This window comes from Saccopteryx leptura, chromosome 12 (assembly GCF_036850995.1).
Source record: "Saccopteryx leptura isolate mSacLep1 chromosome 12, mSacLep1_pri_phased_curated, whole genome shotgun sequence".
Lineage (NCBI taxonomy): Eukaryota > Metazoa > Chordata > Mammalia > Chiroptera > Emballonuridae > Saccopteryx > Saccopteryx leptura.
Genome location: NC_089514.1, coordinates 344,866 through 372,451, shown reverse-complemented (window position 1 = coordinate 372,451; position 27,586 = coordinate 344,866). Strand labels below are relative to the sequence as shown.

Sequence of the window (27,586 nt, the reverse complement as noted above, 5' to 3'; positions counted from 1 at the left end):
GACAGGGGACACCCAGGAGGAGGACAGAGACCCAAGATGAGTTGGGGCCGGCCAACCCGTGGGGATGGAGGTCACTGCACACAGGCAGCCCTGGGCTGTGGAAACTCCTCTCCAGACTCAGGGTTGAGGGGTCAGCCTGAGCCTGCCCTGCCACCTCCTCACTTTCTGGTCCCCGTCACCTGCCTCTGTCTTCCCAGACCTGTACTTGGTGACTCCCCCCGGCAGGCCAGGGTCCAGGAAATACAGACTGTGCAGGTTGGGGTTCTCCCCGCAGCTGCCTCCAACAGGTGACCCAATGCGAGATGTGCCCCATGGCGGACCTTATCAGCTCAGCCTTGGCTTTGGGGCCAAGGTCTGGCCCATCCTGACGATAGGGAGATCCCTATCGGGAGGCAGTAGAAAGTGAGTGCTGAGCACCTGTGCCCAGGTTGGGGGGGGTGCTGCCTGGGGTCCCAGCCAGACAGGGGGAGGTCACAGTAGGGCCATGGCTCTCATATCCGGGGGACCTCTGTGCACTGCCAGATTCCAGTAAGCTGATTTTCCTCCTCCACCCAGAGGAGGAGACTGTTGTCACTGCATCACGCCACCCCTAATTGGTCTCCCAATTTGTCCTTCTGTTATCAGGCTGTTAATATTATTTAACTACAGTTGCTAAGGATGACAGTGCAAAGGTGTGTCCCAGCTGGCCTGGTCCCAAGAGGGGGCTGGGGACAGCGGATGTCTGAGGTCAGAGGTGGAGGGGTAGGTGGAGGGATGAGAGCGGCCGAGGAGAGGGTCTCAGGGACACGCTGAGCCCACCCACATCTTCCCCACTGGTGCTTTCTGCAGCAGAGGCTGAGAGTGGGGCTGTGGAAGTCTCCGGGCGGCTCGGCCCTCAGCTTAGGTCAACTTAGGTGGCTTTGGGAAGCGAGTGAAGGGGACACCCCGCACCTCTGCTGGGAGACTCATCTAAGATGGTGGCCCAGGCTGGGAGGGGCAGGCAGTGGATCATTAACCAGCGGCACCACTATTGGTCCCCAGCCCGGTCAGGCCAGACTGTCCCTGGGTGGGAGGCCGGCTTCCTGTGTTCCCTGGACCCGGACCCAGCCCTTGGCTGTGCCTCCCGTCTGGGTGGCCTGCCCCCACTTCCCTCTAATACTCTCCTGGCACCAGGATGGCAGGGGCCAGCCTGGGGGGCTGGCTGCTCTGGACCCTGCTCCTGCAGTCGGTGAGTCTGGAACCTGCGTCCACTCCCCGAGGCCTCCCATCGAGGGTACCTGGCAGGGGGCTTCTTATTTTTAAAAAAATATTTTTTCCATTGATTTGAGAGAAAGAGAGAGGGGAAGGGAGGGAGAGAGGGAGGGAAATATCAATCCTTGTTTCACTTAGTTGTTCCATTTAGTTGTGTACTCACTGATTGCTTCTCTTTTTCTTTTCTTTTTAAAAATTTTTCTTAATTGAGAAGCGGGGAAGCAGAGACTTCTGCACATGCTTGGACCAGGATCCATGCAGCAAGCCCCCTAGGGGTCGATGCTCTGCCCATCTGGGGCTGCTGCTCCGTTGCTTAGCAACTGAGCTATTTTAGCGCCTGAGGTGAGGTCATGGAGCCATCCTCAGTGCCTGGGGCCAACTTGCTCAAACCATTCGAACCATGGCTGTGGGAGAAGAAGAGAGAAAAAGAGAGAGAAAGGGGAGGGATGGAGAAGCAGATGGGTACTTCTCCTGTGTGCCCTGACTAGGAATCAAACCCAGGACTTCCACACACCGGGCTGACGCTCTACTACTGAGCCAACTGGCCAGGGCCCATTGATTGCTTCTTGTATGTGCTCTAACCTGGAGTTGAACCCGTGACCTCTGGAACACCAGGACGATGCTCTATCCACTGAGCCACCCAGCCTGGGCTGCAAGGGGTTTCTTGATGACAGTGAAGGAAGGCCTGCATCTGGGGTGGCCAATTTTCAGACAGATGAGGGATCCCACCCCCTAGAGGAGGGGTGTGGGGAGAGGGTCCCGGACTGTCCAAGTCTCCAGATCATGTCCTTAGAGGACACAGGGCTGGGGAGGGGGCAGCTGGACTAGGTGTGACCAAGTGCCTCCCATCCCAGGTCCACTGTGGATGCCCTGGCCTGAGGCGGCTGGTAGGGTCGCTTCCGAGATTCTCCCAATGTGGAGTCAGCGTCTGGGGTTGGGGGGAGGTCTGGGCTCCAGCCTCTTGTGTTTCTTACTCAGGTCTAGCAGAGCGGGTGAAGGCTCTTGGCCCTGGTGTGTGTGTGTGTGTGTGTGTGTGTGTGTGTGCGCGCGCGCGCCCATGGGACCCTGCGCATAGAGGCTCCAAGAGGGTCCCTGGCAGCCACTGGAGATGGTGATGGTGCCTCATGTGCACAGGGCCTGGTGTCCACGTGGGGGCTCCTTGGAATCAGTCTGTGACCTCTGCAGGGTCACTGTTTCTTAGTGGGGCCTCACGGCGGCCTCCGAGGGTCTCCTCACCCATTCCCTTCCCCTCCAGCATGACCATGCTAAATGCAGGCCTGTCTGGTCACTTTCCTCTCTTCAGTGACCTGGTCGCTCAAGATGAAGGCCTGGCCACAGTGTGCACCAGCACCTCTCCCCTGGGCTCCCTGTCCCTGGCACTGTGTGGCTGCCATGCCCACCACCCGCCCTGCCCTGTGTCCATCCTAACCCCATGCCCTCCCTGGCCGCTCGGCTGATGGTGCCCATGGTGAGGCTGCCCTGCTCCACAGGCCTGGGCCGAGCAGTACACACCCAACCACCAGCTTGGCTACTGCGCCTTCTACGATGAGTGTGGGAAGAACCCTGAGCTGTCTGGAAGTCTGGCCTCCCTGTCCAACGTGTCCTGCCTGTCCAACACGCCTGCCCGCCACATCACGGGCGACCACCTGGCCCTCCTGCGGCGGGTCTGCCCCCGCCTCTACACCGGCCCCAACAGCACCTACGCCTGCTGCTCCCGGAAGCAGCTGCTGTCCCTGGAGGCCAGCATGGCCATCACCAAGGCCCTGCTGACCCGCTGCCCGGCCTGCTCGGACAACTTCGTGAGCCTGCACTGCCATAACACCTGCAGCCCCGACCAGAGCGCCTTCATCAACGTGACGCGCGTGGCCGCGAAGGGGGCGGGCCAGCCCCCGGCGGTGGTGGCCTACGAGGCCTTCTACCAGCGCAGCTTCGCGGAGCGGACCTACGACTCCTGCAGCCGGGTGCGCATCCCCGCCGCCGCCACGCTGGCCGTGGGCACCATGTGCGGTGTTTACGGCTCTGCTCTCTGCAATGCCCAGCGCTGGCTCAATTACCAGGGGGACACAGGGAACGGCCTGGCGCCGCTGGACATCACCTTCCACCTGTGGGATCCCAGCCAGGCTGCAGGGAGCGTGATGCAGCCCCTGGACGCCGAGATCACGCCCTGCAACCAGTCCCAGGCTGACGGCACGGCCGCCTGCTCCTGCCAAGACTGTGCCACTTCCTGCCCAGCCATCACCCGGCCTGAGGCCCTGGACGCCACCTTCCGCCTGGGCCGCATGGCGGGCGGGCTGGCCCTTATCATCATCCTGTGTTCTGTCCTCGCTGTGCTCACGGCCTTCCTCACGGGACCCCGCCTGGGCTTCTGCAGGAGCAACGGCCGGACGCAGGACCCCAAGGCTGGACCCAGCCTCTCCAGCAGGCTCAGCCTCTCCACGCACACCGTCCTCAGCCACTGCTTCCAGGGCTGGGGCACGTGGGTGGCCTCGTGGCCGCTGACAGTCCTGCTCGTGTCCCTCACCTTGGTGGTGGTCTTGGCTGGGGGCTTGGCCTTTACGAAACTGACCACAGACCCTGTGGAGCTGTGGTCAGCGCCCAACAGCCAGGCCCGGAGAGAGAAGGCGTTCCACGACCAGCACTTCGGCCCCTTCTTCCGAACCAACCAGGTGATCTTGACGGCACCGAATCGGCCCAGCTACAGGTATAACTCCCTGCTGCTGGGGCCCAAGACCTTCAGTGGGGTGCTGGACACCGACCTGCTGCTGGAGCTGCTAGACCTGCAGGAGAAGCTGCGGCACCTGCAGGTGTGGTCGCCCGAGGAGCAGCGCAACATCTCCCTGCGGGACATCTGCTACGCCCCCCTCAACCCGCACAATGCCAGCCTCTCCGACTGTTGCATCAACAGCCTCCCGCAGTATTTTCAGAGCAACGGCACGCGCCTGCAGCTCACCGCCAACCAGACGCTCACGGGGCAGACCTCCGAGGTGAACTGGAGGGACCACTTCCTCTACTGCGCCAAGTGAGTCCTGCACGCTGGCACCGGGCAGGTGCTGGCACGGTGCGGCCTCCGGGAGCCCGGCCCAGGCACAGCTGCCGAGGGGCCACGTGGCTCTGGGTCTGGGTCTCAGGAGCTGCACCGCCGCTCGGTGGGGTCCTGCTCGCTGGGGCCGGCGGTGTGCACGTGGGCCTCACAGCCTTTCTGCAGAGCTCCTGACCACAGGGAGCATCCCTGGTTTCCGCGTGGAGTAGGAAAAGGGCTGTGGCCTGTCTGGATAATTGTGCCTCTCCCACGTGTGGTCTTCTCTTAACCGTTAGCGGCCACGTGGTGTGGGAGCCACATCAGGGGCCTGTGTGTGCTTTCCACGCTCAAGAGCAAAAGGGTAAAAAGTGAAGAGCATCATCGTATCATTGTGAAGAGTTCTGACCTTGTGGACCTGCGGACCACATGGAAAGCCTCTGGTTAGGGGGTGAGCCTGGTCTGAGCTGCTGCCCAGGGTCTGTGCCTGAATCCCGGGCACCCTCAGAGCTGCAGGTCAGGGGGAGCTCGGACCCGGGCCCCAGCCCTCACGCTGGCTTCATTTTGATTCTGGATGCTCACAACCGCTCTTGGGTGGTCCGATTATCCCCATGCAGAGACAGGGAGACTGCGGCTTAGAGGGGGGCAGTGAACCGCCCCAGGTCACACAACGGTGGTAATCCGTGGACTGCCGGTGAGCAATGGGCTCATTTCCCCAGTGCCCGTCATCCAGTACCTGGGATGCGCTTGCCGAAAGGACTCGGTTGAAGGCGTACAGACTGGCTCGAGGTCACCGGGTCGGCAAATTGCTGCCCACAAGAAAGAGATACGCCCGGGGCCTGGAGGGTCCCAGGCGGCCGAAGGAGGGAGCCAAGGGCAGCATGAAACCGGGGCCTTTCTTGGTTGTTGAAACTGGGGACTCTCCAGGCCCCGCCCCGGGGGCCATGTGTGGGGCTCACCCACTCGCCCCGTTTGTCCTGTCTGGGGTGAGGTGACGAGTCCGGTCGAGCGGCTGGGGGAGCCGGTTCCCGGGCAGCCCTGGTCCGGGAGCTCCGGGCCACACTGTGGTGGGCTGTGTGAGATTCTGTTGGGAGAAGTGATTCCGACCATGTGGTCAGGAGGTGGTGCTGACCTGGGGGGGAGCAGGCGGCAGGAGCAGGGCCTGGGAAGGTCGTTCCTCTCCCTCCAGCGCCCCACTCACCTTCAAGGATGGAACGGCCCTGGCCCTGAGCTGCATGGCTGACTACGGGGCCCCCGTCTTCCCTTTCCTGGCTGTGGGGGGCTACAAAGGTAAGCCGGGGCCCCGGGGAGGCCACGGGGCCAACGTGAGCACGGGGCAGAGGGGGAGGGTAGTGACGTGTTTCTCGCTGCCCCTGGGTGGCCTCATTGGGGGGCTGGGGGGGGCTACAGACCCGCCCGTCCTCAACTCCCTCCTTCTTGTCCTGGCAGTGCTGCTGAGACCCCCTGGCTGTGCCTTTGGCTGAGACGGGGAAGTGGGAACAGGGTTAGATAGTGACTCAAATAAGAGGGTGCGGGGTTGGAGGGGTGGCCGGGGGGAGGCTGCTGGGTCGCTGAGCACCTCCCTTCCCAGGGAACAACTACTCTGAGGCAGAGGCCCTGATCATGACCTTCTCCCTCAACAACTACCCTCCCGGGGACCCCCGGCTGGCCCAGGCCAAGCTCTGGGAGGGGGCCTTCTTGGACGAGATGCGGGCCTTCCAGCAGCGAACGGCGGGCACGTTCCGGGTCACGTTCATGGCGGAGGTAAGGCTGCAGGGTCCACGGCTCGGGGATGGACCAGGTGGCGTGGCGAGGGTTCCTGTGGCCTCATCCCGACCGCTCCTGAGGGACGCTGGGCTGGGGTGGCCCGCCCAGGAGGACGAGGGGTGGGGACGCTGCCTTGTGGGACCCACAGGTCAAGGGTCAGCATGTCGGTGGGGGGTGTCCACAGCGCTCCCTAGAGGATGAGATCAGCCGGACCACGGCCCAGGACCTACCCATCTTCGCCATCAGCTACCTGGTCATCTTCCTGTACATCTCGCTGGCTCTGGGCAGCTACACCAGCTGGTACCGCTTGCTGGTGAGGAAGGGGGCATGGTGAGAGGCATCGCGGACCTTCCCAACCAGAGCACCTCAGTGCACAGGGGCTACCCGGGGCTGACCCCTCTTGGAAGTGTTCTGTTCTGCTCCCTGATAGACCCCACTGTGACATGCAAACCCAGGACGTAGAGCTCCTTGCAGGGCGGCTCCTCTAGCGTGGCCTGGGGCCCATCTCTAGCCCTGCTTCAAGCTGTCCCGTTGCAGGTGGACGCCAAGGCCACGCTGGGCCTGGGCGGGGTGGCTGTGGTGCTGGGGGCCCATCTCTAGCCCTGCATCAAGCTGTCCCGTTGCAGGTGGACGCCAAGGTCACGCTGGGCCTGGGCGGGGTGGCTGTGGTGCTGGGCTCCGTCATGGCCTCCATGGGCTTCTTCTCCTACCTGGGCGTCCCCTCCTCCCTGGTGGTCCTCCAAGTGGTGCCATTCCTGGTGCTGGCCGTGGGGGCCGACAACATCTTCATCTTCGTCCTCGAGTACCAGGTAGGTGGGCGGGTGTCCTGTGGCCTGGCGCCCTCATCCCGGAGATGCTGGGAGGGTTTCTGGACCTCCCTGTCCTGACGCTGGTCTCCACTGTCCCTGGGAACGCATTCTGCGCTAAGCGTCTGTCCCTCACATAAGCGCATGTGTGCCCTGTGTGTCACCTGTGCCCACCCACGTGTCCCCTGGCGAGGGTGTCACACTGCATGCAGCTCAGGGCCACTCTTGTCTTTCTGCGGCCACGCAGTGTTCCGGGGAAGGGCGAGTCAGAGTTGATTTAGCCCCTGCTGTTAGTGAACATTGAGGGACCCAGCGGTTGTTGGGACAGGGATGCCATGGACTCTCTGAAACACTCCCAGCGTCCCTCTGGGCCAGACTCGGAGAACGGGCCGCAGGGACTAGTGTGTCAGCAGGGTCTTCTCTGACTGGGGATGGGCGGCTCATCCCTAAGGCTTGGCCAGGCCTCTGGGCAACGGTCATGCGAGGGGAGTGAAGGCATGTGCCATCTCCGCTGGCTGGCCCTGCATCTGGGCTTTGCTGTTCCCCCTCCCAGAGGCTGCCGCGGAGACCCGGCGAGCGGCGGGAGGCCCACATCGGCCGGGCACTGGGCAGTGTGGGACCCAGCATGCTGCTGTGCAGCGTCTCTGAGGCCATCTGCTTTTTCCTGGGTGAGCCTGGGCAGGCCCACCCCATCCCAGCCCCCACCCGGCGCTGGACAGCTGTGGAGACTGGGGTGCGGGCAGCCCCTTTCCCCCTGCACCTGTGTGAGCAGGTTCCATGCCCTGAGAGTCACTTTCGTCCTCCCTCCCAGGGGCCCTGACCCCCATGCCCGCCGTGAGGAACTTTGCACTGACCTCTGGCCTCGCGGTGATCCTGGACTTCCTGCTGCAGATGTCTGCGTTCGTGGCCCTGGTGTCCCTCGACAGCAGGAGGCAGGAGGTGGGGGACCCGGCTGGCCCCATTTTGGCTGGGATGGGTGGCTTCACTTTGCAGAGAAGGCCCGGAGTCGGGCTTGGGCTAAGGCACTGTGAGAGAGTATTTGGGCCATGTCATCCCCAGTGTATCACAGAAAAATAATTTTGTTTTGGTCACTTCGAGGAACATGATTAAACTTCCTCAAGTACATGAGGTCTTGAAATAAACTATAAATCAGAGGTTGGCAGGGAGCCACTGTCTCAGCGACAGCACAGAATTCAAAGGGATATTACCAGAGTAGAAAGGTGCCACATTGGCATGTCCCCTGGGGCCCTGGAAGGAGGGAGGTGGTCCCCGGGTCTGCCTTGGGGCCACCTGGACGGGCTGCTTCCCCCAGGCCTCCCGGCTGGACTTCTGCTGCTGCTTCCGTGCCCAGGAGTTGCCCCCGCCTGGCCAAAGAGAGGGCTTCCTGCTCCGATTCTTCCGCAAAGTCTATGCCCCACTCCTGCTGCACCGGGTCACTCGTGTGGTCGTGGTGAGTGGGGCGGGAGGGCAGCTGGGGTCCTCACACCCCGGGGGGGAAGGGCAGGGGCGGCTCAGCCTGACTCTCACCTTGCACTCAGCAACGAGAGCTCACCCAGGCCCCGGTCCCGAAGCACAGGGTGGGGGTGGCAGTGGGACTCAAATCCAACATTCCCGAGAGCAGCCACCGGGGCCCAGGTGGGGAGCCCGGGGAGCCCTGTGCGGGCAGACCCTCACGGGCGACTCCCTCTCCAGGTGCTGCTGTTTCTGGCTCTCTTTGGAGCGGGTCTCTATTTCATGTGCCACATCAGTGTGGGGCTGGACCAGGAGCTGGCCCTGCCCAAGGTGAGCTGTGTGCTGTGGCCTCAGTGCCCCAGGAGGTGGACGGGTCTGCAGCATACAGGAGTGGAGCAGCCTGGGCCCCGGGGCTGGTGGGGTGGAGTGGACCTGGGGAGAGACCCATGTCCCGCCAAACACACACTCTGTCCTCATTAACCACTCACTCCCCACCGCCCCCTCCCTCTGCCACGGGACCACCATGCTGTATTCTGTCTCTGATCTCGACTCCCCCAGGGACTGCATAGGAGTGGAGTCACAGAGTGTGTGTCCTTTTGTGTCTGGTTTCTTTCACTCAGCGTAATGTCCTCAAGGTCCATCCATGTTGTAGACCAGAGGTCCCCAAACTACGGCCCGCGGGCCACATGCGGCCCCCTGAGGCCATTTATCTGGCCCCCGCCGCACTTCTGGAAGGGGCACCTCTTTCATTCGTGGTCAGTGAGAGGAGCATAGTTCCCATTGAAATACTGGTCAGTTTGTTGATTTAAATTTACTTGTTCTTTATTTTAAATATTGTATTTGTTCCCGTTTTATTTTTTTACTTTAAAATAAGATATGTGCAGTGTGCATAAGGATTTGTTCATAGTTTTTTTATAGTTGGGCCCTCCAACGGTCTGAGGGACAGTGAACTGGCCCCCTGTGTAAAAAGTTTGGGGACCCCCTGTTGTAGACGGTATAGAAATTCCCTTCCTTTTTAAATCAAAGGAGCATAAGCCCGGGACCATCTGCATATTAAAAGGATGATACACCCTGTCCCAGTGGGGTATATTCCCAGAGGGCAGGGATGGGAAATCCATCAATGCAATACGCCACATGAATAGAGTGGAAATAAAATCAGATGGCCTTCTCAGTGGACATAGAACACGCATTTCACAAAATCCCCGTTTAATGATAAAAAAAAAACCCTCAGAAAAGTAGTATTACAGGACAATATGTAAGTTAAGGAGCATCTGTGCTGTCGAATTCCATGTGTTAGTGATTTGTCGAGGGTTTTTGCGTTAATGTTCACAATGTAAAATATTTGCGCATTTGTCGGTAGTTTTACTTTCCTTGTGGTTAGTGTCTTCGCCTGGCTTTGGCTTCAGGGCAATGCTGGCCTTTAGTGAGTGAAAAGTGTTGTCTTCAACTTTTTAGAAGAGTTTGAGTAGCATCGGTGTTAACTGTTCTTTAAATGTTTGGTAGAACTCACCAGGGAAGCCATCCAGTTGTGGTCAGACAACATGCTGACCACATATCTATGTTTGTAAATGTTGAAACTTACTTTGTGGTCTAACACATGGCTTTTATCACAGAGAATGTCCCCTCTGTATCTGAGACGAGACGGAGGTGCATTCTGCTGTTGCTGGGTGGAGTGTTCTGTGTTTGTCTGTGAGAGCTAGCGGTTTGTTGTGTTGTTCAATCCTTTTCTTAGCCTTCCTCGTTCATGTCTGGTTGTTCCACCCATGACTGAGAGTGGGGTGTTGAACTCTCCTCCTATTATTGTCAAACTTTCTAATTCTACCTTTAACTCTATTTTTGCTTCATAGATTTTGATGGTCAGTAGGTGCATTAATGTTTATACACACTTGTTTTTCCTGCATCGAACCTGCATTTATTTATTTATTTATTTTTATTTTTATTTTTTTTAAAGAGAAGAGCAGACATTTTTTATTTATTTATTCATTTTAGAGAGGAGAGGGAGAGAGAGAGAGAGAGAGAGAGACAGAGAGAGAAAAGGGGGGAGGAGCTGGAAGCATCAGCTCCCATATGTGCCTTGCCAGGCAGGCCCAGGGTTTTGAACCGGCGACCTCAGCATTTCCAGGTCGAGGCTTTATCCACTGCGCCACCACAGGTCAGGCCGAACCTGCATTTATTAATATATAACGTTCTCCTTTGTCTCTTGTAAGCGTGCTGATTTGAAGTCTATTTTGTCTGATGTGAGTAGAGCCACACCCCTACACGCTTTTGGTTACATTTGCATAGAATACCTTTTCCATCCTTTCTCTTTCAACCTGTGGGTGTCTTTGGATCTCAGGGGAGTCTCTTGCAGTCAGCAGACAGCTGGATCATGTTTTTTGATCCCTTCTGACAATCTCTGACTTTTGATTGGAGAGGTGCATCTATTTACACGTAATTACTGGTAAGGAATTACTGTTTGTTTTCCACATGCCTTATAAGCAGTGTTTTGTTTGTTTGCTTGTTTTTGTTTTGTCTTTCATTCCTGTATTAGTAGTCTTTTGTGTTTAGTTGATTTTTATTAGGAAAAACTTCAAAATGGCTTTCTTGGCCCTCTCCTCCTGGGAGCACGCCCCCCGCCATCGTTCCCTCTCAGGCTAGCATCTCCTGAACTCTTAGGGCCCCTGTGAGACTTGCCACCAGGGGAGCAGTGAGCAGTCGCAGCTCGTCCTGGCTGAGCCCTCTGAACCTGTCTCCAAGGCCCCTTTTCTCTGACTTTCCGGTGAGCTGACGGCAGCCCCGCCCAGGCCCTCTCCTGTGGCTTCTTTTGTCCTAAATCCTTCCTTGTTTCACTCTCCCCAGCTTTAGTACACATACTCTCAAAATTTAAAAAAAAAAAAAATTAAAATTCCCTTCTCGTTTGCTTTGGTGTGTGCGCTTATGGCTGTTTTCTTCGTGGTTACTTTGGGCGTTTCATTTAACATCCTGAAGTTCTAACGCTCCGATTTGAATTTACAGCAGCCGAACTCCAATAACATATGGAAACTCTGCTCCATTACAGCTGTCTCCACCTCTTTTTTTTTTTTTTATATTCATTTTTAGAGAGGACAGAGAGGGAGAGAGACAGAGAGGGAGAGAGAGGAGAGAGAGACAGAGACAGAGAGAAGGAGGGAGGAGCTGGAAGCATCAACTCCCATATGTGCCTTGACCAGGCAAGCCCAGGGTTTCGAACCGGCGACCTCAGCATTTCCAGGTTGACGCTTTATCCACTGCGCCACCACAGGTCAGGCCTAGTCTCCACCTCTTTTAATGATTGATATCTCAAAATCACATCTTTGTATAGTGTGCGCCCCAAAACATAGACTAATAATTTCATGTATTAGTTTCTTAAGTCTCGCACAGATCAAAGAGTAGGGTTACAAATCAAAGTTACAATAATACTAGAATTTATAATTGCCTGTGTGCAGTTGGCTCTTGAATAATGTGGATTTGGACGGCAGAGGTCTCCTTCCTTACATGCAGTTTTTTCAATGAATACATCGGAAATTTATTTTGGAGATTTGTGACGATTTGAAAAAACTTATAGACGAACTATGTAGCCTAAAAAGAAAAAAAACACAAAACTTAGGTATGTAATGCATGCATAAAATAGATGCAGATACTAGTCTATTTTATCATCTACTACCATAAAAATATACACAAATCCGTTGTTAAAAGCTAAAATTTACCAAATCTTGGCCCTGGCCGGTTTGCTCAGTGGTAGAGCATCGGCCTGGCGTGCAGGAGTCCCGGGTTCGATTCCCGGTCAGGGCACACAGGAGAAGCACCCATCTGCTTCTCCACCCCTCTCCCTCTCCTTCCTCTCTGTCTCTCTCTTCCCCTCCCGCAGCCAGGGCTACATTGGAGCAAAGTTGGCCTGGGCGCTGAGGATGACTCTGTGGTCTCTGCCTCAGGAGCTGGAATGGCTCTGGTTGCAACAGAGTGACGCCCCAGATGGGCAGAGCATTGCCCCCTGGTGGGCGTGCCGGGTGGATCCCGGTCAGGCGCATGCGGGAGTCTGTCTGACTGCCTCCCCATTTCCAACTTCAGAAAAAAAAAAAAAATTAAAATTTACCAAATCTTACACGAACACTTACAGACTGTATATGGTGCCACTTGCCATGGTGAGAAATATAAATCCTAACACATAGAATCCACCCTGGTGCGGACGATGCGTGCTGCTGCGTCCTCTTGTGGTCACCTCTTGTGGTCCCCTCCTGTAGCTGTTGCCATGGGCTCAAGCGTTGGAAGTGACCACTTACGATGCGTACAACGCTGGTCATCTCCACATGGGTTCGTCTCTCCAGCAACTTGTGCATTGCAGGGAAAAGTGACCTCTCCCAGTTCTCGTGTCTCTTTCACTGTGTTTAGTGCAACACCTTTCTCTGTGAAGAACAACGGGGGGCCCACAGGAAGGGCCACCAGTGATGCTGGAAGTGCTCCCAAGAAGCGGAAAAAAGTCCTGGCCTCAGAAGAAAAAGCTGAATTGCTTGAAACGTACGTTGGACTGAGGTCTGCAGCTTGACCACCATCTCAGTCCGACACGAATGAGTCCAGTGTAAGGACTATTGTAAAAAAAGAAAAAAAGAAAAAAGAAAACGGAAAAGAAATTTGCGAAGCCCTCGCTGCAGCTATGTCAGCAGGCAAGAAAACGTCGTGGCACTTTGTGTGAGACGCAATTTTATCTCGTACCGGAGATGCAGCTTCCGCGTGTGTGCAGGGCTGATGTGAGAACGGCTCACCGACGGACTCTCGATAGGATTCGAGGAAAAGAGACACCCTCGTGCGACACGGCGACAGGAAGGCGGAGGATCTCACTCTGGAGACGTCGATGCCAGCAAAGGGATGGTTTGATCACTTTCGAAAGAGGTTTGGCTTAAAAAAAAAAAGTCAAGGTGACAAGAGAAGTAGCTTCTGCTGACCAAGAGACAGCGGACGGGTTCCCAGGCACCGTTAAGACAACCGCTGAGGAGAAAGGATGTCTGTCTGAACAGGTTTGCAACGCCGCCGATGAGAGTGCTCACTCTGGGGGGCGGGGGGGGGGAATGCCATAAAGGACATTTATTAGTACGGCGCAGAAACGAGCACCAGGATTTAAGGAGGAAGGAAGGGACGAGCTGACTACTGCGGTGTGCAAACGCAGCTGGGTTTATGAGCAGCACCACCCTCACCTGTAGAGTTGCTCGTCTCAAGCCTCGAAAGGAAGATAAATACCCCTGTCAGCCTTTGTCAGGTTGTTCCACAAGGGGGTCTGGACAACAAGAACCTGTTTCTGGATCAGCTGCATTGATCATTCGTCCCTGAAGTCAGGAAGCACCTGGCCCGTAAGGGACCGCCGTTACAGTTACTTTGATATTGGACAATGTCCCGGGTCAACAGGCACCAGAGTGGTCTCCCGGCCCCCAAACATGACATCTCTAAATCAGCCTCCAGATCGGGGGTCTTAAGGACCCTGTGGGTTCATCACAGACGGCCTCGGTGGACGGGCTGTCAGCTTTATGGACGAGAACCCTGACAGAGACTGTCATTCAAGTCTGGAAGGGTCACACCACTGCAGAGGCATCGTCGTTACAGAAAATGCCGTGAAAGCCATCATCACCCCTGAAACAATGAATTCCCACTGGAGAAAACTCCGGTCAGATGTTGTGCACATCTTCCCAGGACTGATGACAGAGATGACAGAGATGACAAATATGGCATAAAAGGTAGTGTGGGGGCGTGAAAGGCTTCACGATCTGGGTCTTGGAGACCTTGGAGAGATAACCGACACCACTCCGGGGGACTTAACAAAAAGGAGACTTGGCAGAGGTGGATACTTCTGAACCAGGACAGGATGACAAGGAAGAAGGCGTGGACGCAGCAGAGACAGAAAGCAGGAAGACAGTCCTGCAGAAGCGTTCTCGTCCCTCAGGACTGCTCCAATCTCTTTCATGACCCGGACCTTTCTGTGACTCAGGCACGCCGACTAAAGCAAACTGAAGAAGGGGAACAACACGGGAACAATTCTAGACATGAATAAGTGAAAAAGTCAGACAGAAATGACAACGTGTTTCCATAAAGTTACCCCGAGGGGCCTGTCCTTCACCCCCTTTTCCGCCTACACAGCATGAAGACATTTACGATGACCGCCTTCCACTTAACGAACAGTTAACAACCACGATGCTGTATGGTGAATCGGTTGTGTGTGTGCGCGCGAGGGTCTCCCTGTGAAAATCTAAAAACCATGGCAACCCTACACGAGATATTTTTTGTCTTGTCCTCATCGTCATTGCCTCAGTTTGCATCGTGTTGAACACTGTGCAAGATGTGCTGGAAAGTGGGTGGCCCATCCACACGCAGGCACAAGGTGAGTGACGTTAGTATAAATTAATAATGTATTAGTTTTCTTACTGTTTTATAACTGGGCTTTCAGGGAATTATATTACCTTACAGAATACCCCTCTCTCTCTCTCATACTTGGAGAAACTATCAGTCTCTATCACAGCTAGGTGGTTTTTAAAAAAATATAACAATGTTTCCAATATTGTGTTATGTGTATGACTGTAAGACAGTAAGCCATAAAAATTCATTGATCAGTGTACAAGCTACCGTGAAGCAATCATATCAATCACACTTAGCTGCCATAAAGCAATCATATTGCTTCTTCTTCGCGATCAACGGCTGAATCGTTACACTCGTCAATAAATATAAATTTCTTTTTCACATCATCTTTTCATTTTTGATGCCTTGGGTTAATAATAGTATAACATCTACAGTGTTTTGTATCATATATGACAATATTGATGTAGGTTCTGATAGATGATTCGTTTTGTAAACACATAACATAAACTTACGGTGCTAGTAAGTCTGGCACAGACCTGTAAATGCATTTTCTCTCTCTTACGATTTCCTTAGTAACACTTTCTTTTCTCTAACTTCATTGCAAGAATACAGTGTGTCATGCATATAACAGACAAGATGTTTTAATTCACTGTTATGTTACCAGTAAGGCTTCTGGTCAGCAGTCGGTTATTAGTAGTTAACTTTTGGGGGAGTCAAAATTTATAATGGGATTTTCAGCTGCATGTGGGGTTGGCAACCCTAACCCTTACGTGTTCAAGGGTCACTTACATATACCTTTGCCTGGGATTTTTTTCTTTTTATGGTTTTGAGTTATACTCTAATGTTCTTACCCTTCAACCTGAAAGACTCCCTGTAGTAGCCATCTTGCAGAAGCAGATCTGTGGTAATAAACTCCTTCAGCTCTTGTTTGTCTAGGAATGTCTTAATTTGTCCCTCATTTCTAAAGAACTGTTTTGCCAGAGATAGGATTCTTAACTGACAGATTGTTTTTCTCCTTCAACACTTTGAAAATGCAAACCCACTGCTTTCTGGCCTCCAAGGTTTCTGATGTGGAATATGTTTATAATCTAATTAGGGATATTTGTATGTGGCGAGTCTCCTCTGTCCTGTTGCTTTCAAAATTCTCTCTTTCTTTTCAACAGCTGGCTTGCAACGTGCCTTGATGTCGGTCTCTAGGGGTTTGTTCAGCTTCTTGGATGTTTCTATTCATATCTTTCACCAAATTTGGGAAATTTCGGCCATTATTTCCATACATGATCTCTCTGAGATTCCCGTGATGTGTGTGTTGGTTTGCTTGATGGTGTCCCACAGGTCCCTTAGGGTCTGTTCACTGCTCCTAACCTTCTTCTTTCTGTTCCTCACTTCATCATTTCAATTGTCCTATCTTCGTGTTCGCTAATTTTTCTTTCTTCTTTTTTTTTTTGGTTGGTTCTAAAAATGTTTTATTTATTGATTTTAGAGAGAGAGAGAGAGGAAGGGAGAGAGAGAGAGAATGAGCAAGAGAGAGAGAGGAAGGGAGAGAGAGAATGAGAGAGAGAGACAGGAATATCAATTTGTTTCTGTGTGTGCCCTGACCAGGGATCAAACCAGCAACCTCTGTGCTTCAGGACTACCCTCTAACCATCTGAGCTAGTTGGCAGGGCACAGCTAAGTTTTCTTCTGACTACTCAAATATGCTTTTGAATTCCTATAGTAAAATTTTCTATTAGCTGTACTTTTTCAGCTCCAGAATTTCTTTTTGTTTCTGTTTTATGTTTCCTCTTTGTTGATCTTTCTATTTCATTCAACATCGTTTTCTTGACTTTGACCATATCTTAATTTAGCTCTTTGAGCTGCTCTAAGACAAGTTTTCTTTTTTTTTGTTTTTATTTTTGAGAGAGATAGGAAGAGAGAGAGAGAGAGAGAGAGAGAGAGAGGAGCATCAACTCATTGTTCCACTTGGTTGTGCCAATAACTGCTTCTCCTATGTGCCCTGACTGGGGCTTGAACTGTTGACCTTGGAGATGAGCTGGTGCCATCAGGATGGAGCTGGAGACCTCGTCACTCCTGGGTGATGCTCTATTCACTGCACCACTGGCCAGGGAAACTAAGACAGTTCTTTTAAAGTCTTTGCCTAATACATTCACCATTCAACTTTCTCAGGGACAGTTCCATTAGTTACTTTTTGTTTCTAGGTATGAGCCATACTTTTTTGATTCTTTGTATGTCTTGTGGCTGTTTGGTTGTTGAAAAATGGATATTTGAATCTTATCATATAGTAACTTCAGCGGTCAGACTCTTCCACTTTCCCTAGGTTTGCTTTTTGTTATTTAAGCTTTTTATTTTTTATTTATTATTATTATTATTATCTTTTTTTTGTATTTTTCTGAAGCTGGAAACAGGGAGGCAGTCAGACTCCCGCATGCGCCCGACCGGGATCCACCCGGCATGCCCATCAGGGGGTGATGCTCTGCCCATCTGGGGCGTTGCTCTGTTGCGACCAGAGCTACCCTAGCGCCTGAGGCAGAGGCCATGGAGCCATCCTCAGCGCCCAGGCCAACTCTGCTCCAATGGAGCCTCGGCTGCGGGAGGGGAAGAGAGAGACAGAGAGGAAGGAGAGGGGGAGGGGTGGAGAAGCAGATGGGCGCTTCTACTGTGTGCCCTGGCCAGGAATCGAACCTGGGACTTCCGCACGGCAGGCCGACGCTCTACCACTGAGCCAACTGGCCAGGGCCTATTTAAACTTTTTATTATTTGACTGTTGCTGGTGCCTTTGTCCTGCAAATGAACCTTGGGGGTAAAATTAAAGTCATACCAAGTCTTTTCTGAGCCTTGCCTTTCCCTGAACTTTTGTGGTAACTAAGTTCCCATGTATTTGTAGTCACTTATGAATTTTCTATTTCTTTAAATGTCTGGCTCCCAAAATGAGAAAAAGGGGGAAAACCCCCCAGTAAACTGGGCACTTACCCTCGAGGTGGTGGAGGTGACGGTGACAGCGTACCTCGGAGATCAGAGGCAGCAATCTGATCAGAACACAGATTTCTGATATTTAGGAGATAGAGTCCTTACTGCCCACCCTGGATCCTGCAGGCTGTGCGTGCAACTCGCTGCTGGAATGTGTGCACGGCCGCCGTCCTCCGGGCTGGGCAGATAGGGATGGGTGGCTGCAACCATGCTAACCGCTGAGATTGGTTAAAATTAACCACCATCTAATGGCCAAGGTTTTTCCTGGAGCTTCAAGCCCTCGTTAGAACCCAGAGTTCCAAAATGGTTCCATGACACAGATTTCGCCCATGCAGTGCTGTCCGGGTGGGGACGTGGGGTCTTGGTGCTCCCACTCCCCCATCGCCCTTGATGTCCTTCTGAGGTTTTATGTCATAGGAAAAGGGGCCGTGAAGATGCCTGGCGCATGATCTCAAGGGTGCGCATGGGACGTTTACATGTGCAAGCACGTGTGGGTTGTGGTCACAGACCAGCCTGCTAGACTGTGGCTATGCCAGATAGGGGACGATAAGAAGGGATCAATTACATACATGTGCATGTTTGTGTGTGCATCAGAGTGTGTTCATGGGGGCTGGAATCTGGACTCTGCTTGTACCTCCATGGGTATATTCTGTGCATCCACCTGTGATCATACCCGGACATGTGTGCCTCTGTGGGGACACCTCCAACCGTGTAGCACTGTCACGGAACAGCCTCTGTGAACACATGTGTCTGTGCGCGCACCTCTGTGGCTCTGAGCTGGAGTGAGCCCCTCAGGATGCCTCAGTGGTGCTCCTCTCTGGCTCTGAGCTGGGGTGAACCCCTCAGGATGCCTCAGTGGCGCTCCTCTCTGACTCTGAACTGGGGTGAGCCCCTCAGGATGCCTCAGTGGCGCTCCTCTCTGACTCTGAACTGGGGTGAGCCCCTCAGGATGCCTCAGTGGTGCACCTCTCTGACTCTGAGCTGGGGTGAGCCCCCCAGGATGCCTCAGTGGTGCTCCTCTCTGGCTCTGAGCTGGAGTGAGCCCCTCAGGATGCCTCAGTGGCGCACCTCTCTGACTCTGAGCTGGGGTGAGCCCCCCAGGATGCCTCAGTGGTGCTCCTCTGTGGCTCTGAGCTGGGGTGAGCCCCTCAGGATGCCTCAGTGGTGCACCTCTCTGGCTCTGAGCTAGGGTGAGCCCCTCAGGATGCCTCAGTGGTGCTCCTCTGTGGCTCTGAGCTGGGGTGAGCCCCCCAGGATGCCTCAGTGGTGCTCCTCTCTGGCTCTGAGCTGGGGCGAGCCCCTCAGGATGTCTCAGCGGCGCACCTCTCTGGCTCTGGGCTGGGGCGAGCCCCTCAGGATGTCTCAGTGGCGCACCTCTCTGGCTCTGAGCTGGGGCGAGCCCCTCAGGATGTCTCAGTGGCGCACCTCTCTGGCTCTGAGCTGGGGTGAGCCCCTCAGGATGCCTCAGTGGCGCTCCTCTGTGGCTCTGAGCTGGGGCGAGCCCCTCAGGATGTCTCAGTGGCGCACCTCTGTGGCTCTGAGCTGGGGTGAGCCCCCCAGGATGCCTCAGTGGTGCTCCTCTCTGGCTCTGGGCTGGGGCGAGCCCCTCAGGATGTCTCCGCGGCGCACCTCTCTGGCTCTGGGCTGGGGCGAGCCCCTCAGGATGTCTCAGTGGCGCACCTCTCTGGCTCTGAGGTGGGGCGAGCCCCTCAGGATGTCTCAGTGGCGCACCTCTCTGGCTCTGAGCTGGGGCGAGCCCCTCAGGATGCCTCAGTGGCGCACCTCTGTGGCTCTGAGCTGGGGCGAGCCCCTCAGGATGTCTCAGTGGCGCACCTCTCTGGCTCTGAGCTGGGGTGAGCCCCTCAGGATGCCTCAGTGGTGCTCCTCTGTGGCTCTGAGCTGGGGTGACCCTCAGGATGCCTCAGTGGTGCACCTCTGTGGCTCTGAGCTGGGGTGAGCCCCTCAGGATGCCTCAGTGGTGCTCCTCTGTGGCTCTGAGCTGGGGTGAGCCCCTCAGGATGCCTCAGTGGTGCTCCTCTGTGGCTCTGAGCTGGGGTGAGCCCCTCAGGATGCCTCAGTGGTACATCATCCTGGGGTGAGCCCCTCAGGATGCCTCAGTGGCGCACCTCTGTGGCTCTGAGCTGGGGTGAGCCCCTCAGGATGCCTCAGTGGTGCACCTCTCTGGCTCTGGGCTGGGTCGAGCCCCTCAGGATGCCTCAGTGGTGCTCCTCTGTGGCTCTGAGCTGGGGTGAGCCCCTCAGGATGCCTCAGTGGTGCACCTCTCTGGCTCTGAGCTGGGGTGAGCCCCTCAGGATGTCTCAGTGGTGCTCCTCTCTGGCTCTGAGCTGGGGTGAGCCCCCCAGGATGCCTCAGTGGTGCACCTCTCTGGCTCTGGGCTGGGGTGAGCCCCCCAGGATGCCTCAGTGGCGCTCCTCTCTGGCTCTGGGCTGGGGTGAGCCCCTCAGGATGCCTCAGCGGCGCACCTCCCTGGCTCTGAGCTGGGGTGAGCCCCTCAGGATGCCTCAGCGGCGCACCTCCCTGGCTCTGGGCTGGGGTGAGCCCCTCAGGATGCCTCAGTGGTGCTCCTCTCTGGCTCTGGGCTGGGGTGAGCCCCTCAGGATGCCTCGGCGGTGCACCTCTCTGGCTCTGGGCTGGGTCGAGCCCCTCAGGATGCCTCAGTGGTGCTCCTCTGTGGCTCTGAGCTGGGGTGAGCCCCTCAGGATGCCTCGGTGGTGCACCTCTCTGGCTCTGAGCTGGGGTGAGCCCCTCAGGATGCCTCAGTGGTGCACCTCTCTGGCTCTGAGCTGGGGTGAGCCCCTCAGGATGTCTCAGTGGTGCACTTCTGTGGCTCTGAGCTGGGGTGAGCCCCTCAGGATGCCTCAGTGGTGCTCCTCTCTGGCTCTGGGCTGGGGTGAGCCCCTCAGGATGCCTCAGTGGTGCACCTCTCTGGCTCTGAGCTGGGGTGAGCCCCTCAGGATGCCTCAGTGGTGCACCTCTCTGGCTCTGAGCTGGGGTGAGCCCCTCAGGATGCCTCAGTGGTGCACCTCTCTGGCTCTGAGCTGGGGTGAGCCCCTCAGGATGCCTCAGTGGTGCACCTCTCTGGCTCTGAGCTGGGGTGAGCCCCTCAGGATGTCTCAGTGGTGCACCTCTCTGGCTCTGAGCTGGGGTGAGCCCCTCAGGATGTCTCAGTGGTGCACTTCTGTGGCTCTGAGCTGGGGTGAGCCCCTCAGGATGCCTCAGTGGTGCTCCTCTCTGGCTCTGGGCTGGGGTGAGCCCCTCAGGATGCCTCAGTGGTGCACCTCTCTGGCTCTGAACTGGGGTGAGCCCCTCAGGATGCCTCAGTGGTGCACCTCTCTGGCTCTGAGCTGGGGTGAGCCCCTCAGGATGCCTCGGTGGTGCACCTCTCTGGCTCTGAGCTGGGGCGAGCCCCTCAGGATGTGTGCGGTCTGGCCTCACTGACTGTTCTTCACTCCAGGACTCGTACCTGCTCGACTATTTCCTCTTCCTGAACCGCTACTTTAAGGTGGGTGCCCCAGTCTACTTCGTCACCACCGGGGGCTACAACTTCTCCAGCAAGGTGGGTATGAACAACATCTGCTCCAGCGCTGGCTGCGAAGACTATTCCTTAACCCAGAAGATCCAGTATGCTGCTGCGTTCCCTGAGCAGTGAGTGTCCCCGCCCCCACCCCCTCCGTGCCCCCCACTCCCGCCGGTTCCCCTCCCTGCCTTTCTGTCCCCACCCTGGGGAGGCCCAGGGTGGAGGCTGGCTGGGAAGGATCCCCCAGCTGCCCGTCTGGTCCTGCCTGCTGACCCTCTGCCCTGGCCCTTAGGTCTTACTTGGCCATCCCTGCCTCCTCTTGGGTGGATGACTTCATTGACTGGCTGACTCCGGCCTCCTCCTGCTGCCGCATTTATGGCTCTGGTGCCAATAAGGGGGAGTTCTGCCCCTCGACCGTCAGTGAGTGCAAGGCCTCTGGGGGCTCCCGGCCCCCGCAGCTTGGGGAAACTGAGGCGAGAGAAAGGAGAAACCTGGCAAGGCGCCCTGAGTCCCTCACACCGTCCTACAGGGTCATTTGGGGCAGAGCCCAGGCTCAGAGCACACGTGTGGATGAACAGGCCCAATGGGGGGCGCTCAGCTGGACCCCTGGGCACTCCCACACGCATGTCTCTCCTGGGCACACGGGCTCTCATGGCCCAGGAGTAAGCTGCTGCCTTTGTAGGTGGAGTGGGGAGGCCCCGTGGGCTGTTCCACTGCCCCAGATTTCCTTTCCTCACCTGCCTGCGGGTTTGGCGATTTCTACAATGGAGAGAACCCCTCACAGAGGGAAATGCCAAATGCTCTCAGTCACACAGGCTGCTGCAGCTTGTGCGGGGCACGTGCCCAGGTGTGAGGGACATGCAGTGGCGGGAGGGACAGAGCAAGGTGGCCAGACCGTCGGTGCCGCTGCCTGCAGCCCCGGCTCTCTCTGCAGACTCGCTGGCCTGCTGGAGGAAGTGCGTGGATTTCACCCTGGGCCCGGTGCGGCCATCGGTGGAGCAGTTCCACAAGTACCTTCCCTGGTTCCTTGATGACCTGCCCAATATCAAATGTCCCAAAGGGTAGGCCCGGTGGGGCATTGTGAAGAGGGTGGGCGTGGGGAGCACAGGGGGTGGGGGGCTGGTGGAGGGGGCCTGGGCGCACTGGTCCCTGGCCAAACCTTTCCTCCACCCACTCCAGCGGCCTGGCAGCGTACAGCACCTCTGTGAATCTGAGCCCCAACGGCCAGGTTCTAGGTAAGCGTGGCCTCACGTTTTAGGGAGGGTGTGAGTCAGTGGTTCCAGGGCCCACGAGTCACCCCCCGCCAGGGGACAGCCTCAATCTCACATCTTCTCTCCTTCGTCGCTCATGGGGGCTTCCAGCCACCCCCTTGGAGGGCGTTGGTTACTCAGTTCCTCGTCCTCAGACGTCACCCCATCTGCCCTGCTTCTGCCCCCCTCCCCTCAAGCCCACAGAATAGGACTTGGGTCCACGGATGACCCTGTGGCTCTGGCCATCAGAGGCAGGGCCGGGTTTGGTCTCACCCAGCTGCAGAGTCTGCAGGGCTGGTGCCAAACCCACCTGCAGGTCCCTTGCCCAAAGTTTAGTATGAATCCCAAAACGTTGGCAGCAGAGCCCTGAAGCCAGGTCCTCGGGGTCCTGAGGTCACCTGGAGCTGGCTTTGACCTTTGCTTTCTGCTCCTGGCTGGTGCCAGCCTCACGTTTCATGGCCTACCACACACCTCTGAAGAACTCGCAGGATTTCACAAACGCTCTGAGAGCCACTCGGGCGCTGGCGGCCAACATCACCGCCGACCTGCGGAAGGTGGCGGGCACTGACCCGGCGTTTGAGGTCTTCCCCTACACGTGAGGCCCTGGCGTCAGGCCACGGGGAGGGGCTGGGAGAGGGCCGCCCCGTGCCCTCGAGGAGCTGCGCCCACCTCCAGAAACGGGTGTGGGCCACGTGCTGCGTCTGACCGACCGCGCCTGCACCTGCAGGATCACCAACGTGTTCTACGAGCAGTACCTGACGGTGGTGCCCGAGGGCCTCTTCATGCTGAGCCTCTGCCTGCTGCCCACCTTTGCTGTCTGCTGCCTCCTGCTGGGCATGGACCTCCGCTCGGGCCTCCTCAATCTCTTCTCCATTGTCATGATCCTGGTGGACACTGTGGGCTTCATGGCCCTGTGGGGCATCAGCTACAACGCCGTGTCTCTCATCAACCTGGTCACGGTAATTGCCAGGCATGGGGCCTCACAGAGCATGCCCCGTTCTCTCCGGGGTCTAAGTTCTGCCCGCTGGCCTGGGCAGAGACCCCCCCCATCCCTGGCCTTTTTGAGGCTGATGTCCTTTTCTGCCCCCAGGCAGTGGGCATCTCTGTGGAGTTCGTGTCCCACATCACCCGCTCCTTTGCAATCAGCACCAAGCCCACCCGGCTAGAGCGGGCCAAGGAGGCCACCGTCTTCATGGGCAGTGCGGTGAGTGTGCAGACGGCCTCAAGAAGGCTTCAGCTGGCTGTCCTGTGCCCAGCCTGACACCTGCCTGTGACTCCTAGGTATTTGCTGGAGTAGCCATGACCAACCTGCCTGGCATCCTTGTCCTGGGCTTGGCAAAGGCCCAGCTCATCCAGATCTTCTTCTTCCGTCTCAACCTCCTCATCACCCTGCTGGGCCTGCTGCATGGCCTGGTCTTCCTGCCCGTCATCCTCAGCTACCTGGGTGAGTGCCCAGGCTTCTCCCACAGGCACTTCCCACGTCCCTGGAGGACCCACAGGGGCAGCACAGGGACCACCCCTGTTTGCCGGGTGAGGGCCAATGACTGTGCTCCTCTGTGTCTGTCCCTCTGCAGGGCCTGATGTCAACCCAGCTCTGGTGCTGGAGCGGAAGTGGGCAGAGGAGGAGGCCACAGCCAAGACGGCCTCCTGCTCAAAGCACTCCTCCACAGGGAGCTCAGCCAACAACATCTATGTCAACCACGGCTTCGAAAATCCTGCCAAGAGTGTGGACAGCCTCAGCGACTCTCTGCCCCAGTGAGCAGAGCCCTGTCCAGGCTCCAGGGGCCACGAGGGCTCCTGTGGGAACTCTGACCGGCCTTTGCCTCAGGGGGCCTGAGAGAGGATGTCCCTGGGAGAGTGCCCAGCTTGGGACTCCCTTTGGCCCGTGGGTGCCACAGGGGTGTCCACCCCAGCAGCAGGTCTCTGGTTTCTTAGTCTTTCAAGACTCACTCAGCACAAGTTGGCCTCCTCCTACCCGGCACCTGGGTCTCGGGGTCCAGAAACAGACACACCATACTGGTTCTGGACTCAGAACTGTCCCACGCCGGCCTGCTTCCATTCACCTTCCCCCATTCACTGGAAAAACAAAACCAAAACCCTACTATGGTGTCATAATGTCTTGAACACTCTTCAGTATTCTTGAGAACACAGAGCAGGACCCCCACCCCTGCAGAAGGCCAGGGAGGGGCTTCTTGCTGGTGCGGGAGAACAGAATGTTCTGGAAAACACTCTGGTCACATGGATTGACCCCACTAGAAAATGCCATTCAGTTTGGCCTCCAGTTTCTTTTCTTTTCTTTTTTCTTACAGAGACAGAGAGAGAGTCAGAGAGAGAGAGGGATAGACAGGGACAGACAGGAAAAGAGAGATGAGAAGCATCAATCATTAGTTTTTCGTTGCATCTTGCGACACCTTAGTTCAGTGGTTCTCAACCTTTCTAATTCCGTGACCCCGCAATACAGTTCCTCATGTTGCGGTGACCCCAAACCAAAAAATAATTTTGGTGGCTACTTCATAACTGTAATTTTGCTACAGTTATGATTCAGAATATAAATACCTGATATCCATTATGTATTTTCCGATGGCTTTAGGCGACCCCTGTGTTTTGGTCGTCCGACCCCTGCCGGGGTTGCAACCCACAGTTTGAGAACCGCTGCCTTAGTTGTTCATTGATTGCTTTCTCATATGTGCCTTGACCGCGGGCCTTCAGCAGACTGAGTGACCCCTTGCTCTATTCAGAGACCTTGGGTCCAAGCTGGTGAATTTTTTTTGCTCAAATCAGATGAGCCTGTGCTCAAGCTGGCAGGGTCTCAAACCTGGGTCCTCCGCATCCCAGTCCAACGCTCTATCCACTGCGCCACCACCTGGTCAGGCTGGCCTCCAGTTTCAATGATTATTAAGGTTGTTGTCACCAATCAAGGCTGCTCATGTGTCTCTGTAAGGCTGTGAGTTCCTGGGGGCTGGGCTGGCCCTGCCCTCTGCCCCATAGCTGGAGTGTTGGCCACGGCCTCAACCAGCCCAACCTGAACCTCCATGTAGAAGCATAAACCGAGGAACACCCTGCTCAATGCTGTGCACAACGGCACTTAATAAATGTCTGTTGAGGCCCTGGCCGGTTGGCTCAGCGGTAGAGCGTCGGCCTGGCGTGCGGGTGGACCCGGGTTCAATTCCCGGCCAGGGCACACAGGAGAAGTGCCCATCTGCTTCTCCACCCCTCCCCCTCTGCTTCCTCTCTGTCTCTCTCTTCCCCTCCCGCAGCCGAGGCTCCATTGGAGCAAAGATGGCCCGGGTGCTGGGGATGGCTCCTTGGCCTCTGCCCCAGGCGCTAGAGTGGCTCTGGTTGTGGCAGAGCGACGCCCCGGAGGGGCAGAGCATCGCCCCCTGGTGGGCAGAGCGTCGCCCCTGGTGGGCGTGCCGGGTGGATCCCAGTCGGGCGCATGCGGGAGTCTATCTGACTGTCTCTCCCCGTTTCCAGCTTCAGAAAATTAAAAAAAATAAAATAAAATAAAAAAATAAATGTCTGTTGAACAGAAATGGGATTTTATGTCACATGTCCTATTCTGGCTGCCTCTGGGCTTAAGATAATTTTTGTAAATTACACAAATAATACATGTGTGAGAGGGTGGTTTAGGGAGATATTAGTTAGTATTTTCCCCTCTCCCTTTCAAGAAAGTAGCCAGGCCATTGTGTGACCTTCCTTAGAAGTGATTTTCAGGAGAGGGGAGCAGCTGACCCCAAACCAGGAGGCACAAAGGTCCCAGACGTGGTGGTGCTGGCCAGAGCAGGGACCGATGGCTGCTTGCTTTCCGGAAACAACCTGTAAGGGGGGCAATACCCAGAGAACCTGTTGGAGAAGCAAGGTGCTTTTGGGGAGAGAAGGACCCACTGTGCACGTGGCCAGCTCCAGGAAAGGCTCTGTGCAGGGTGTCAAGCAACATGGCCTTCCTGACCGCCTTTCTCCAGAACTTTCTGCTCTGCTTGGGCTCCAGCCCCCAATCATTCGGTTGTTGGATGGGTTTGGCTGAGGAGCTGCTGTGACCTCGTGACCACAAAACAGACATGTCCATGTGGATACATGTGTCATAGTGTATTCCATTGTAAGAACAGGTTGTTTGTTGTTTATAAAAATAAATAAATAAATTCCCTTGCTAGTGGGCTATCTGAATGTTCTCATTTATTTTTCTGCTGAGTAGGCCCACAAACACTTATTTGGAATTCCAAAATCCCAAAAGCTCTGAAAACCTGGTTTGTTTATCTTTTCTAAATTTGAGACAAACTCATTTGGTGGCAAAACCTGATGGGAGAAGTGTCTATTTGTACTCTTTATAAACAGGGTCTTCACAGCCTTCTCTCCACTTGGTGTGGGCAGCATGAGCAGGTTTGGTTACGGGCTATGGCCCACATTAGAGAAGCGCGGAGACCAAGATACTAGGTACCTTTCCAAAGCACATTCTACATTCTGAAATTCAACTCGCCTCTGGGATTTCAGGTATGGAACTGTGGACCAGTGCGATGTGCACATGTTTGCATACTTCCAGTTTGTGTGTGAGAGAGCCATCTGGAGGTACAGGCAAATGCTCCCTAAGCAGCAGTCCTGTGCACACAGCCAGCAGCAGGGGACAAGGTTGCCACTTCCCCTGTACCAATACCAGCACAACACCTCCTCTTGCTCTTTTAGGGGAGGGATAACATTATGAATGATGATCACTTTTTTTTTTTCCCTTAAGTGAGAAGCACGGAGGCAGAGAGACAGAATCCTGCATGCGCCTGACCAGGATCCACCTGGCATGCCCACCAGGAGGCGATGCTCTGCCCATCTGGGGTGTTGCTCCGCTGCAACCAGAGCCATTCTAGTACCTGAGGCGGAGGCCATGGAGCCGTCCTCAGTGCTGGGGCCAACTTTGCTCCAATGGAACTTGGCTGTAGGAGGGGAAGAGAGAGACAGAGAGGAAGGAGAGGGGGAGGGGTGGAGAAGCAGATGGGCGCTTCTCCTGTGTGCCCTGGCTGGGAATCGAAGCCGGGACATCCACACACCAGGCCGACACTCTACCACTGAGCCAACCAGCCAGGGATGAATGATGATCAATTTTGAAATAAATTAAAACATTTTGAAGAACAGTACTAGACTTACAGAAAAATTGCAAAGATAGGACAGAGGTCTTATATGCCCTATGCCCAGCCCCCTGTACTAATAGCACATTAGTGAAGTACATTTGTCAGTGTACAGC

General features: G+C 55.6%; 1 protein-coding gene and 1 non-coding gene across 2 annotated transcripts; one reads left to right on the top strand and one right to left on the bottom strand.

Annotated features, from left to right (window-relative positions):
* The first annotated feature begins 769 nt into the window (after window positions 1–769).
* Window positions 770–24,449, top strand: NPC1L1 (NPC1 like intracellular cholesterol transporter 1). The gene is made up of 19 exons (XM_066354274.1): window positions 770–1,207; window positions 2,721–4,249; window positions 5,436–5,536; window positions 5,838–6,010; window positions 6,198–6,326; window positions 6,640–6,822; window positions 7,373–7,487; window positions 7,631–7,758; window positions 8,132–8,269; window positions 8,512–8,601; window positions 21,047–21,237; window positions 21,402–21,529; window positions 22,044–22,170; window positions 22,289–22,344; window positions 22,804–22,954; window positions 23,087–23,318; window positions 23,450–23,563; window positions 23,641–23,803; window positions 23,934–24,449. The coding sequence occupies exons 1-19, from the start codon at window positions 1,154–1,156 to the stop codon at window positions 24,116–24,118; spliced, it is 3,987 nt and encodes a 1,328-aa protein (XP_066210371.1). The 5' UTR covers window positions 770–1,153; the 3' UTR covers window positions 24,119–24,449.
* TRNAG-GCC (transfer RNA glycine (anticodon GCC)) lies at window positions 17,266–17,341 on the bottom strand. Its single transcript has one exon. It is a non-coding gene; the product is annotated as a tRNA-Gly (tRNA).
* Window positions 24,450–27,586: the final 3,137 nt, after the last annotated feature.

Excerpts from the sequence above, each read along its gene's own strand:
- NPC1L1 (XM_066354274.1), top strand. The coding sequence starts at position 1,154 with ATGGCAGGGGCCAGCCTGGGGGGCTGGCTGCTCTGGACCCTGCTCCTG. Across the intron at positions 21,530-22,043 it reads GTTCTGCCCCTCGACCGTCA|ACTCGCTGGCCTGCTGGAGG; the intron begins GTGAGTGCAAGG and ends CTCTCTCTGCAG. Across the intron at positions 22,171-22,288 it reads AATATCAAATGTCCCAAAGG|CGGCCTGGCAGCGTACAGCA; the intron begins GTAGGCCCGGTG and ends CACCCACTCCAG.